The 13473-nt window shown below is 44.2% G+C and overlaps 1 protein-coding gene across 1 annotated transcript in view; it reads right to left on the reverse strand.

Moving 5' to 3' along the window:
- Positions 1-13473, reverse strand: part of APBA2 (amyloid beta precursor protein binding family A member 2) — a 107210-nt gene that overhangs the window by 20210 nt on the left and 73527 nt on the right. Inside the window, exons 5-6 of the mRNA XM_081839406.1 lie at positions 8868-9013; positions 3968-4003 (exon numbers count right to left, since the gene is read on the reverse strand). Of these exons, the coding sequence (XP_081695532.1) occupies positions 3968-4003; positions 8868-9013 (182 nt within the window). The remainder of the gene's footprint in view (positions 1-3967; positions 4004-8867; positions 9014-13473) is intronic.

Consider the following 13473-nt stretch of genomic DNA (forward strand, 5'->3'; position numbering starts at 1 on the left):
TTGAGAGTGTCCTAAAATAAGGATTTCTCACGTTGGCATCTCAGAAGCTGGAGCCAGCAAGGGAACAGGAGATGAATTCTCTTGACAAGAGAAACCCGTTTAAGAGTAACAAGTTCAAGAGGGATGGGTTGCATTACTCTATTGCTTCAAGAATATGCCTTGCAGACTAACAAATTCATTAGGCTTTTGACAAAGTGGGCTCTAGCCCACAAGAGCTTAAGCCCCAGTGGGTTTGTAAAGTTTTCTGAGATGCCTTAAGACTCATGGTTGTCTTGATTCCTTAGATCACCGAGGCAGGAGGGGGGCAGACTTTAGGTTTGCAGAGTATACTTTTGGGTTTCTTCTTCTTTTAGTAGAACCCCAAAGTTCACCAACCAGAGCCAGATGGAAAAGGACCAGATAGATGACAACAGTCAAGGATCAGGGAGCCTCTGAGCATGAGAATTTGCTTTCGGTGCTAGAGCTTGACCTCGCAGTCCTTTCATACAAAATTTAATTTAGTCTGCCCTCTACCCCAAGGTCCCATTCCTGGTTTTCCTACCTCACCCCAAGTTTAGCAACCTAATTTGGGGGTGTGGGTTGCTTTTATTTATTTTTGTAAAAAAACAACTGGGACTATTGGTGGCTCTACTGCTAATAGCCCAGAGATCTATCAGTGAACCTATCTTCTGTCCATGCCTAGTCTTAGATCACAGGTGCAGAGCCCCTTTAAAAAAGTGCCTTGTGCAAGTTGAGCACACAATTTAAAAAAATTAAACAATAAAACTGAAGGTGTTACACTACAATAAGACCATAAAAGCTTTCCTTTTATAAAGTGTGTAAGTCACTTTATAAAGTGAAGTAAGCCCAGCTCAGGGGCTCATACAGAGATACAACAGGAGAACTTGTGTGAGTGTGGAAAAATCCTCCTCTGCCTCTTCACTGGAAGTGAGTGAAGTCGCAACAGAGATGCCTTCCTTGTGGACAGCTGCTTTGAGCTCACTTCAATCATTTGATTTCTTTTCTCGAAGAACCGTAACCATTCTCTTCTAGCATGCTGATATATCCCAGCTCAAAATTAAAGAATTAATGTCAGCTTACAATGAGTTTGTGCCAGGGCTGGACACGACACCCCTCATTTGTGATGAAATGCTGGAGGCAAAATGGGAAGGTGCCACCCTGAGCAAGTGCTGTGCGGCCCCCCACCCCCACCCCCTTGCTGCCCCTGCCAAAGCCTTGCATATTGCAGTCAGGCAGCTGCGTTTGCCAGATTCTGGTGAGGACTCCCATGAGCCCCAGAGACCTCTGTGCAATCTCACAGGGCTCTCGCACAATCTTGCCTGAACATAGAAGCTGCAGCAGTCTCTTCTCCTCGCTTCTCTAGTGGCAGGGGAGACATCCCTGCAGAGGCACCCCACAGATTTTGCTGCCTGAGGCAACTGCCTCAGTCTGCCTCCTGGACAGGCCGGCCCTGACTGGAGGCCTCTCAGCAATAAAATAAAATAAATGGAAAGGTGGGGAAGGCTTAATGGAGTACTGCAGGGCCCTGTCAGGCTGCTAACAACTATTTTCAATTTTCCTGAATGACCTATATTTGGTGAGTGGAGAGGCAGTAGCATTCCACAAATGGCAGTCCCCACTGGCAACTGCCATTTTGCCTCCCCACATGCACAGGGTATTCTGGGAAATATGTGATGATCAAGAATCCTACAGCCCCAGTAACTCCCTCACCCCCATTCCCCCCAAATGATGCTTTTCTCTATCTCTCTCCCTCCCCCCCTCCAGTTATAGGTAAAGAAGACTATCTAGCCAAAATATTTATTTTGCATAATAACAGAAAACTACACTCAATGGAAGACCTATTCTGTTTGCTCACTTGCACAAAGGGAAGACAAAAAAGTCAATTCACACAACCCAAAGAGTTGTTTATACAACAGGGTTGTTTAACTCGTGAAGGACTGCTGTGTTCAGACAGAGGTGAAGCTGCCCTCTGCTGTGTCTGTCTTTCTCAGAACTGGATTGACAGGGTCTTCATCTGGACATGGACCAAGGATCTTCTGCAAGGCAAAGCAGGTGCTCTGACCATTCCCTCTGAGCTCAAGGAAGTCAGACCTCACCTCAGTCAAGGCTGGCAGTGCTGCACAGGCAGCTTAAGAGGAACAGTGTTTTCAACAGTCAACCAACACAACCAGCTTTTGATCTAAGAGTTGCGTACCCACACTCTCAGCAATGTTGCAATATTGATTTCTCCTGTCGTCCAGCACACACCTCGGGGCAACAAAAAGTTTGAGGTGGGCCCCCATTTTGTGCTATGTACACACGATGCCTTTAGAGTGCATTCTTTCCCTCAAAGAAAATTGCTGGGAACTGTGGTTCCACCACTCAGAATGTGCTTCGAGTGTATCATGTGTACGCAGCCTAAGGGGCTGTGGTGAGATTATTGAGGAATAAGTTATTTGACTGCCACCACCAAATCTACATTACGACAGAAAAAGTTTGGACCACGGCAGTGTAGTCAGAGCTTATGAATTCATCACTGGTATCTTCGGGTGAGTCTCTGTTAAGGCAGATCCACACCATGTAAGAGCACATCCAGTGCACATTTAAAGTGCATGGTCTTCCCCAAAGTATCCTGGGCACTGCAGTATGTTAAGGGTGCTGGGAACTGCAGATCTGTGGGGTAAACTACAGTTCCCACAAGTCTTCATGTGAGAATCCTGGAAACTGTAGTTTGTTAAGGGTGTCAGGAATTATTATTACCACCCACCACCCACTCGAAGGTCCCAGGGTGGATTACAACATTAAAACACAATATTAAAAACTGTTCAATGTCACAAAAATAACGTGGGTCCTAAAAATATCTACTTCAAATGTCAAAAGTCAGGGCAAAGAGGCTCGTTTTCAGCATTCACCAGAAGCTGTAAAATCAAGGAGCCAGACACACCTCTGTGGGAAGGCAGGACCACAGGGTTGCCACAGAGAAGGCCCTCTTCCCAGACCGCCACCCCATGAGCCTCTGAGGGTGGAGGAACTTCTCAGCAGGAAGTTCTGTAAGGTGCTGTAGGCAGTCTTTCAGATATTTGGGGCTTGAGTCATTTATGGCTTCCAACAACCTAAACAGGGCCCAAAAACAAACTGGCAATTAGTTGTAGCTTTGAGAGAGGAAAACTACCGTTCCCAGTATTCTTTGGGAAAAGTGATGTGCTATATATGTGCACTGAATGTGCTTCAAATGCATGGTGTGAAGTTGTATATATTGGTTCCCCATGTACAGCCCATATCCACCATAAGCTGTGCATGCAGTAATGTGGGCTCAAGTCTACAAAACTCCCTCCCAGGTGAGACTAACCAAGTCCCCTCCCTGCTGAACTTCAGGTGCTTGACAAAGACTTTTCTATCCCCACAGATGTTTTAAGGATGTTCTCTGTGTTTTTTATTATGTATGTTTTTGGAAATGCGTATGTTTACTGGTTAGAAATGATTAAGTGGTATCAAAAAAAGCTCTAATAAATCGTAAATAGTAATGAATATTGGGTTGCAACACCAATCTTGGCTGCTTCTCCTCCAAAAAGCAATAAAGTATGTCAGATGGAAATAAACTCCTGCAAGAGGAAAATGTGATGTTTATCCAGGCTTAGCAAAACAACAAGAACAACAACAAAATCACCCCCCACAAAAAAACCATTTCACTGGGATGGATAGCCACAGAGGAAAAGAGGAGTTATTTAGCAGGAAAGTGGGAAACTCTCTAATGAAACCAACCAACCCTGCGAAAATGGGAAGGTTTCTGATGAAGCCAACCAATCTTTCCCACTCCATCTGGTCAACTGCATTTTAAAATGAGAAAAAACAGAAAGCTACAGCTTGACGGAGATCCACAATGAGAGACACAACACTCCGGGATGCACAAAGACCACAGAAAACATAAACAACAAAAATAACCAAATGTAAAACAGACAATAGCATTCAAGAAAAACAGTCTACACACCGCTTTTTTCTTGATTTTAGCTGCCTTTTGCATCCTCTGGGGAGAAGCATTTAAAAATAAAAAGGGAAACAGACAAATGCACAAAAAGAAAACGAGAGAAAGAGATATTATGTGAAGTCAGGGAAATCTTTCATCAAAAGATTCTCAAACCTATTCTCTACAGAAATAAAGGAAGGAAGGCTATTGCTGGTCTTTATATGCGTGTACATGTGTGTCAGTATCATCCATCGGTTACAGAAACTGCTGCATAATTTTGTTGATCTTAGCTGCAGATTATATTTCCATACTACACATGCAGTTGCAACCCCAATCTGTTCCAGTGAACCCCCAAATCCCATGCCATCTAATATCCAAATGCAGAAGCCAAGCTTTTGCATCCTAGGACATGGAGTTAATCCTCCAAGCTGGATCATTCTGATATTGCTGTAGCCCAGCCCACATAACCCAATGATGTCATCAGGTCAGAGGTGAATGTAGCTTAGGACTAGTGAGCGAAAGCAGGAACAGCTTCCACATGCCTGTCAAAACCACACCCACTTTTATGTCAAGAATCACGTTGCTAGTCCCAATACTATCAAACGCTTGTCAAGTTGCCTCTCATCTCAACTTGTCACTTAGCAAAACTGAACCCCAGTTCCTTCTCAGTCTGTCCATACAAACTTAGTTTCCTGCAAACCTTCCCCTTTTGGGCTCTCTTTCACTGACTTTAGCAAGTGGGGGAAATGTACAAGATCCCTCCATCCTATAAAAAACAAATTGTGCAAATGTCAGAAGATTCAAACTTTCTCCAGATTGGCCATACAAGCAAATGTATGAAAGCTGCCATATACTGGAGTCCCACCACAGCTCTATCCAGCCCAACTGGCAAAGGGTTTCCAAATCTCAGACAAAAAGAGCCTTATCCAGCCCAGATATACTGGAAATGCCAAGAATTGTGCCTGGGACCTTCTGCATTCACCACATAACTACAGCCCCTCCTCCAGAGACATAAGAAGACAGCTGACACAGACCACACATTCTGCCTAGTCCAGCAGTGCCTACTTGGGCAGCAACAGATCTCCAGGGTCCCACACAGAAATCTTCCCCATCACCTGCTATAGGATCATTTTAACTAAAGATGCCAGGGATTGAACCTGGGAACTTTCCCATGCCAAATCAGTGCTCTATCAGTGAGTTATGCCTCTGTCTTCCACTTTTGCAAAGGAAATTAACCTTAAAAAAACCACCCAAGACTCGGATAAGTTCTGTGGCCCTCAGTGCAGCCGACAAAGTGGGGTGGGGGCAGGGATACATATCAAAATAAATTCTCCATTAAGATAGAATATCAAAACAAATTCAGATGCTTCTGGGGCAGCTTAAACTGGCATTGGCATCATAACTCAACCTGGTGCCCTCCAGATGCTTGGACACCAACTCCCATCACCCCCAGTCAGATTGGGCAGTGTTCAGGGATGATGGGAGTCAAGAGTTCCACAACTTCTGAAGAGTACCTCATTGGGGAAGGCTGTTGTAGGCTCATAGCTCCTTGTAAACCATAAGGTTATATCCAAGGCTAGTCCTACTCAGAGCAGGCTGTAACTTTGCTGTCTAAAGCAGCATTTTTATATAGTCTGTCACTCCTATTTTATATAATAAACCAAGTTTTCTTTATTTCTTTGTGTGAGAGCTTCTTTGGGGGCATAAGGTTAAAGGTCAAAACATGTCCATAACAAGTGAACATCATACCACTAATTCCAGCAAAAGATCCGAAACCTCATAGGACTGCTGGCTGTGCACATGTGAGTCCAGGTACACATTTGTAACAGCACAACAAAATCAGACCAAAGGTCCCTTTAGTCCAGCATCCACATGGTGGTCAGCCAGATCCTTCCAGGAGGCTCTTAATCAGAAGTCAAGGAAGGGGGGCTGAAGCCTGACTTGGAGAGGGGGGGCAGTGAATTGTGGGGTACTGTTCTGGCCAGAAGGCAAGAGTCAAAAGCAGGGGAAGCTTCAGAGCTGGAGGGTGGAGCACAGAATGAGCCAGAAGAGGAAGAGTTGGTCAGGTAAGTGAAGAGCCAGGTGCTCCCCCACGCCCTTCTGCACCCCTGTCTCCCAGAATGAGCAGAGGAAGTTTCCATGCAGGCGCAGCTTCCGGTTGTGAGTGTGCTGTCTGTCAGAGGAAGGTGCATAAACTGGTGGAGGGAGAGTGGTCCCGGGTTGCTGCAACTGCGCCATAGGGTGTGGACCTGGGAGTAGCTGCCGAGATGCTAGATTGGTGTGGATATGTCTCCAGAGCTGCAGAAGTGACTGTGTTATCTTTCACAATAAAGAATTGATTATTGAAATGAGCCCTTGAAATGAGACAGGCTACCCAGCAAATGCAGTAACATCTCATTGCAAGAAAAGAGGACTAAACTGGGGCAGAAATTTCTATTCTATTTAATAAATTAAAAAGAAAGAACAAGATAGTTTTGCTGCCCCTTCTTATGAAGAGTTGTGTGCAGCATTGAGCCGCTATTAAAATAGTAGCAGCCAACCGTCTTTGAGAGACTGCCTACCAAAGAAAACCAGACAGCATTGGAACTGATAAACAGTGCTGCACTTTGGCACAATACAAATCAAGTTTCTTTTGTGCTTGCCAGTTTCTCTTTTTTTTCCCCTTGAAAGCCAAACCACTCATTAGGAGCCGGAATGGGGAAAGGAATTAAAAGGGGGAAATGCTATTTCTCTAATGAGAATGAGCAGTGACACTTTTAACCTGTATTTAATGCTGAGATTTAGTGACACTGGGCTGTGCAAGGTGCCTTGACCACAAAAATGTCAAATGTCTGCAAGTATCTTCATGACTTGTATTGCATAGAACTGTAGAGCTGGAAGGGACCCCCAAAGTCATCTAGTCCATTGCTCTTCAATGCAGGAATCAGCACTAAAGTTTCCCCGACAGTTAGCCATCCAACCTCTGTTTAAGCACCTCCAAGGTTACCAGCCCAATAGAAGTTAAGATATTTGCACATATAGCTATTGTGGGCTATTAGAAGCTTTCTTACTAGCCAAGCAACAACAGACAGTTCCTTGAGCACCACCTTGAGCTCCTTGGGAGAAAAGGTGAATGAATGAATGAGAGAACCCGCATAAGCAGCAGGAACTGGGCAGATGAAGGAGTGGAGCTGCACCAGGGCTGGGGAACCCTTTTGGTGAGAGGGCTGCTTTCCCTTCTGCATTTCCTGCCTCACAGGGTTGTTGTGGGGATTAAATGAGGAGGGGGAGAACCATGTATGCCACTTGGAGTTCCTTGGATGAAAAGATGGGATATAAATGCAATAAAATAAAAGATAAATAATACAAGTTTTTGTTCCATCCATGCCTCTTAAAGAGCAAGGATCCTAGACCTCATGTCTACCAGGGGAGAGAGGCAGTGCTTAGATTCAAGAGTGTTTCAGACTAACTTCTAGGGGCAGCAGGTAAGGCAGTTTCACAGATGTGACTCCCTCCCTAGCTTTCCACCCCCCCCCCATTTGTGTTTTTACCTAATGGGTAATTTAGCTAACCAACTCTGTTATTGCCAATATGCAGTAAGCTTAGGCTGAACATTCTTCTTATTCTTCTTATTGATGTTGTGCCCCCTCAGCTTGGCGCCTTATTAATTTTATTTCTACGCACCTCTTTCCACTCAATTTCCATTGTGGGCCTTTTGTATTTGCTTATGTTAACATAATTTCTAATGTTACAGGTGTCACATGATGCCAGTTCCACATTTGTAAGAGCTTGAAACACCTGCACTTTGGAACTCCCCGCCTATTGATATCAGGCAGGCGCCCTCACGCTGCTCTTTTTGAAACCTACTAAAACCACTTTTGGTAAGTCAAGTCTACCCAAGTATTCAGAAAGCTGATGCAAATTTTAATCTGTTTTCAGTTTATTGTTGATTTAAATTCTGTAAAAGCTTTAAATGGTTAATTCTTCTTATTGATAATGTTATTGTTTAAAACTTTGGTAACCCACTTTGAGGGGTTTTTTTATACCAATCAAACGATGTACAAATCTTATGAAATAAATTAATAATGGATTGGCCAAGATATCATTAGATGTGATTTTACATGTGGTTATCTGTAATTCTCCTCTGCATTTATTTTCAACTTTTCATTATATAGACACTCTCTGTCCTTATACCTGCAAAAAGATTGATAGTAATATATTGCGGGGGGGAAATATGGCCCCTTTCAATCAATGTGACATGACAACTCTCGCAACCCATGAATGGATTGCTTGGACATATGCATGGACATATTTAATGATATTTAGAATGTATTTATCAAAACCATAGTGACCCATGTACCAACATATACCTGGGAGAAACAATAAGTTTATTCATTAACCTATATACTACATTGTTCTGTAAATTATTGTTATTGTTATTATATGTTATTATTATTTTGTTACTGTTGTTTTCCCCTGCCTTTTAAAATGTTTATGCATCCTTTTTCTTTTTCCTCTTTCTTTTTTCCCTTCTTTCTTCTTCTCTTAATAAAATATACATAAAAAATAAAATAAAAATATAGATACTCCCTTCCACTCCACCCACCAAAAGCAACACTAAGATATCCACAACATACAGGGATATGAAAGCATTTATCTGAGCTTTTTGCGACACAAGCCTGGAAAGCCACAACTGGCTGTTACTCTGATTTGGGGGAACTTTGAAAGAACCTGTGCATTATTTATATTCTGCTGCTCTGTGGCTGCACACACAGTTTGGGTAGCAGGGAGAGAGATATTAACGCAATTGTGGGAGCCAAGAGGGTTTTGCCACAGCCATGCGGGAATTCTCTGCTGTGGATGCCGAGGAGCAGATGTTTCCGACTCTTCTGAGTTCAATCATCAGGGGATCCCAAATCCTCTTCCATGGATCAAAAACATCTACCTTGACGCGGCTCACCGCCTCCTGGGCTTGCATCATTCGGATGTTTTTGGAGGGGTTGCGCTCCGAGAGCAGCTGCGTGGAGCCCAAGTAATTGGCTGCAAAGATGATGCCATCAATGAGGTCTTCGGGTTCGCAAGGTCCTGGAACTAAAAAGCCAGAAGGCAGGCAATTATTTCTCTCCTAAGACAGAGCAGCAGAGAGGCAAAACGGAGCAAGGAAGAGCACTCCGTACTTCCACACACTGCCCTCAATAGACTATCCTTTTGCTGTAGATGCCTAGCTAATTGCAAAGAGCACAGCGCAACAGCAGCAACAAATATTTAAACAAGAGCATTCGGTCCATGCACTTGTGGGTCAGGGAACGAGGAAGCAAAAAGCAGTGTTAAAATTAAAAGTAAAGCAGATATAACAACACCAACTTCAAACCATTTTAATGGCAATTTCACCTCCCCAAAGAAAGGGCTGTGAGTCAGGAAGAGAAAACTCTCACCATCCTCCCCAATCTAAGGCTGAGCTAAAAGCTAAGTGTCTGAACTGGAGGGGGTGGGGGAGGAAGAAATGGGGGATACTTAAAAGCAGGAGATGTTCTCAAGCAGGCTCTTCTTATGTTCTTCTATTTCCCCCCAGAATGGCCCCTTTGCAGTATTCTGGGGCGTTTGGAGGAGGGGAGGGAACAGGGGCCACCACACTTCCCCCAACACACACACCAAAAGCATAGTTCTTGAGAGGGTGCAGGGTGGTGGTGATAATATGACTGAAGTCACTGTTCCACCAGTGCCAAACCTCATCCCACATGCCATCTGGGAGGAAACTGCCCCTTGAAAAACTACCAAAAAGTCCTCAGATTAATGAATGTCACCAAATTCCATTTCCCATGGTCCTTTGGGGGCAGTCCTGACAGTTAAGCAGATACAAAGCGAATAAAGGGTTGTAGAGAAACCTTGGCCAGCTAGGGGTGATTCATAAGTAATGGCAGTGAAATGCATGCCCTCTGGGACATAAGACTGGGCCAATGGCCCATCCAGTCCAGTATCCTGTTCTCACAGTGGCTGACTAGATGCCTGCAGGAAACTTGTAAGCAGGACCTGAGCACAGGAGGACAAGTCTTTGCAGCAGAGAACAAGGCCTTATAACGAGGAAAACTAACACAATAACCCTCACACTTAAATGCACCCCATGTTGCCCACAATGAGCTCCCCTTGGTGCTGAGCCAGCCAACCTGCTTTGCTCTGAGGGCAGGACCAGCACAAACTATCTGTAATCTCAGAAACAAGAAGGGGAAATATATTGGTGGAGATGAAGCCCTGAATCTGGGAGCAGTTAGAAAAGGTAGCTTTGGAGGTGCTTCCTTGTACCAACCAGCTCTAAGATTTCACCATTTGTTTAAAATGTTGCACCCTGCATTACCAGATATGCCAGACTATCAAAGTCCCCAAGGTTCCATAACCAACACTATAATAAAATGATGCTGCTGTTGATTTCATTAAAATAAAAACAACAACTTTAAAATGCAGTAAAATAATTATCCCAGGGTCCTAGCTTTCCAGAGCAGAGGTTAGCTGGGACTCTGTGCAGGGCCTTTGGTCACAGAGAAGGGGCTCTAATTCCTTGCTGCTTTCAGTTGCTCTTTTCTGCATTTTCCCCAGCTCTCTGCAAATAGGTCCCCACCATGCAGACGTTGGGCCAAATGGCTACAAATGGAATGATTGACGCCTTGCACTTATTTATTTTCTAAAGTTTTATTAAAATGCAAATTTATATTATTACATTCTTTAAAAACAGAGAGTTGTATCCAGCTATGTTTACTCAGAGTAAATCCACTGCATTAGTCATTCACCTAACAAGTCCCATTGGCAGAATCTCTGCAAATGAACTTCCCTGTGCACAATGGGGCTTCTCCCTCTCCTCCCCCATGCCCCCAATTCCCTAACACTGGCTTGGGGGAGGGTCAGGAGAACCCTCCCCACAGAAGAGCAGATGTGGGGAGGACAGGGGGCCAGTCTATGTGACAAGCTGAAATGCTTGCACAGATGGAAGATTCATCATGGTGCTTCACTGAACTCGGTGTATTTTGCTTTTTTATTTTTGCCATATCATTTTAATGATATATTTGCTTGTTTATGCTACAATGACATTTCTGGCTCCTGACCAGACTAACTTATTAACAAAACGTCACTCAGATCCTCTTCAAAGGGAGGGTGTGCAGCGGTGAGATTGGGAGATCTCAAGCCACCTTTTATTTTGTGTGCTGAGATTTGCAGGCACCTGTGTCTCCTGCAATCTCTGCTGTTTCCAGACCTTAGCCAAGTTTTGCTGGTTGCAAGTGTCAGGGAAGGAACTTTCCCTCCCTTTAGCAATGTGGTGACAGAAACCGAAGCTCTGAACATGCTCACTGCAGCTGGAGCTGGAAGCTGTTCAGAGAAATGGAGGAAGAGACTGAAAACTGAAGGGCTGAAAAGACTGATAAATCAGCAGTCAAGGGGGATGTGGTGAATCAAGAGACATACTTCCAGCTGGAGCCTCAAAGGGCAGAGAGAATGACCAATAAGACTGAGTTTCTCCTCTTTTAAAGCCAAAATGAGTGCAATAATTGACCCAAGACTAGAAGCAGAGCATTGTCTCTCCATGTAATGAATGTGGGCAGGGGAGGGGAGGTTATCTGGACAGGAGACTGCTGGGACAGTGGAGGCATAGCTGACACAACCCTGAACAGCCTGGTGCCTGCCAGATGCTCTGGGCTACAACAATCCTTTTACGAAGTTCTATGGCAATAAAGCAATGAAGGAAGATGCCTTGAACCATGTCAGATTATCTCTCCATCTAGCCCTGCGCTGTCTACTCCATGGGTAGACAACGTGGTGCCCCTCTGATGCTGTTGAACTCCAATTCCCATTCAGCCCCAGGATGCTGGGAGCTGCAGTTGCATAATATCTGGAAGGCATCATGTTGGCTGGCCTACTCTATTTGGACTGGTGGCAGCTCTCTGGGGACTCAGACAAAGATTTGTCCCTCTAATAGTTGTTGCAGGTGACGTCACTCAGGACCTTCTGCATGCAAAGCAGCTACTCTCTCCCTGGAGCAAAAATGGGGGCTGGGAGGATTTAGGGTTGATCTTTCAAGAGGGCTCATTTGCTTGAATTAAGCCAAGGCCTACAATCCTAGTTAATACATACAGGTTATACATGACAAAGTATAAAAGAACCCAACAGGATCAGAGGAATGTATCTATGTTTTTTATTCAAATATAGCTGCTATGCTTTGCACACTTACTGCTAGTAAGTCCAAATGAATTCAGCTGTGCTTACATCTGAGTAGTCATGCATCGGATTGCTCTCTTGTGCATTGAAGCACCATACATAGCCTTGCTTTTATGGACTTAGCCACATTAGGAGAAAATATTCCAGGGACAATTCAGTCTCTGATAAAAAGCTTATATCACTTTTGTCATAAATAAAACCTGTTAGTTGGGGGGGGGGTGAAACACACAAACACACACACACAAACACGGCTGAAATTCAACACACACCTAACTGGCAGTGAGTCACACTGGACTTAACAGGGCTGACTCCTGAGTAGACACGTGTAGGAGGTCAATGTAGGGTGCTCTCTACTCTGTGCCAGCTCTGCCTGCTTTTGCATGCACAACCCGTCAACAAGAGCTGGTTTCTCTCTCAGTCAGATTTAATGGAAGACAAGAAGCATCCATAATGTCATCCTCAGAAAAGGACAAATGAGGCACAGCTAAGTGGACCTTGCACCCTCTGCTGTCAACAAGATTCTCAGTGAAGATCAATCATACACAGAAGTTTAATTTCATTAGGTCAGCCATCAGCACCAATTATTACTATACTAATTAAATGTCCCAAAGTCAGAGGGGTGCTAGAACCATACAAATAAGTCTGCATAATATGCCTTGCTGTGGGAGACTTCCAAATGCCAGTTTATTTAGCCTGTAAAATAGAAATTGCACTGATTTCTATTAACAGGACTCTCATAATCTGGTGCACTCTCCAAATGGCTGGAAGCAAAAAAAGAAATGCCATCTCTAAAGGACATAAGCACAGTTTCTTAACAGTATTCAGTCTAAGCCCGTGGTTCCCAACGTAGGACACATGCCCCACAGGGGGGCAATTCGATTTTTAAGGGGGGCAAATTGTGAATGAGTTATTAATAGTGAAATTTAGGCTTCCTCCATGTGAATAGGAGTTCACTTTGAATACTAAGAATTCTATGTCACAGGGGTGGGATAGGCATCAGGATTTTAGAGATGCTTAGGTAGGGCATGGCCAAAAAAAGGTTGGGAACTACTGGTCTAAGCCATATAGGGACCATGTGTTGACCATCTAGTTCATTTCAAGCCTCTAAACTGGGGTGGGAAAAGCAAGCATATATTTGGGGCTTGATAACAGGATTGGCAGGTTGGAGAAAGCTGGGCTGGACCTCCAGTTTGTGGGACTACTAACTCCCATCATGGCTGTTCACTGGCCAAGGGGGCTGGGGCTGATAGGAGCTGGAATCAACAGGCTCTCCAACCCTGGATTAAACAATAAAGCGACTCACTTCCCTTCTATGTAAGCACAGAAATCTCCCAGCTTTTAACGATAAG

The sequence above is a fragment of the Podarcis erhardii genome (genome assembly GCF_964252035.2).
Source record: "Podarcis erhardii genome assembly, chromosome: 14".
NCBI lineage: Eukaryota > Metazoa > Chordata > Lepidosauria > Squamata > Lacertidae > Podarcis > Podarcis erhardii.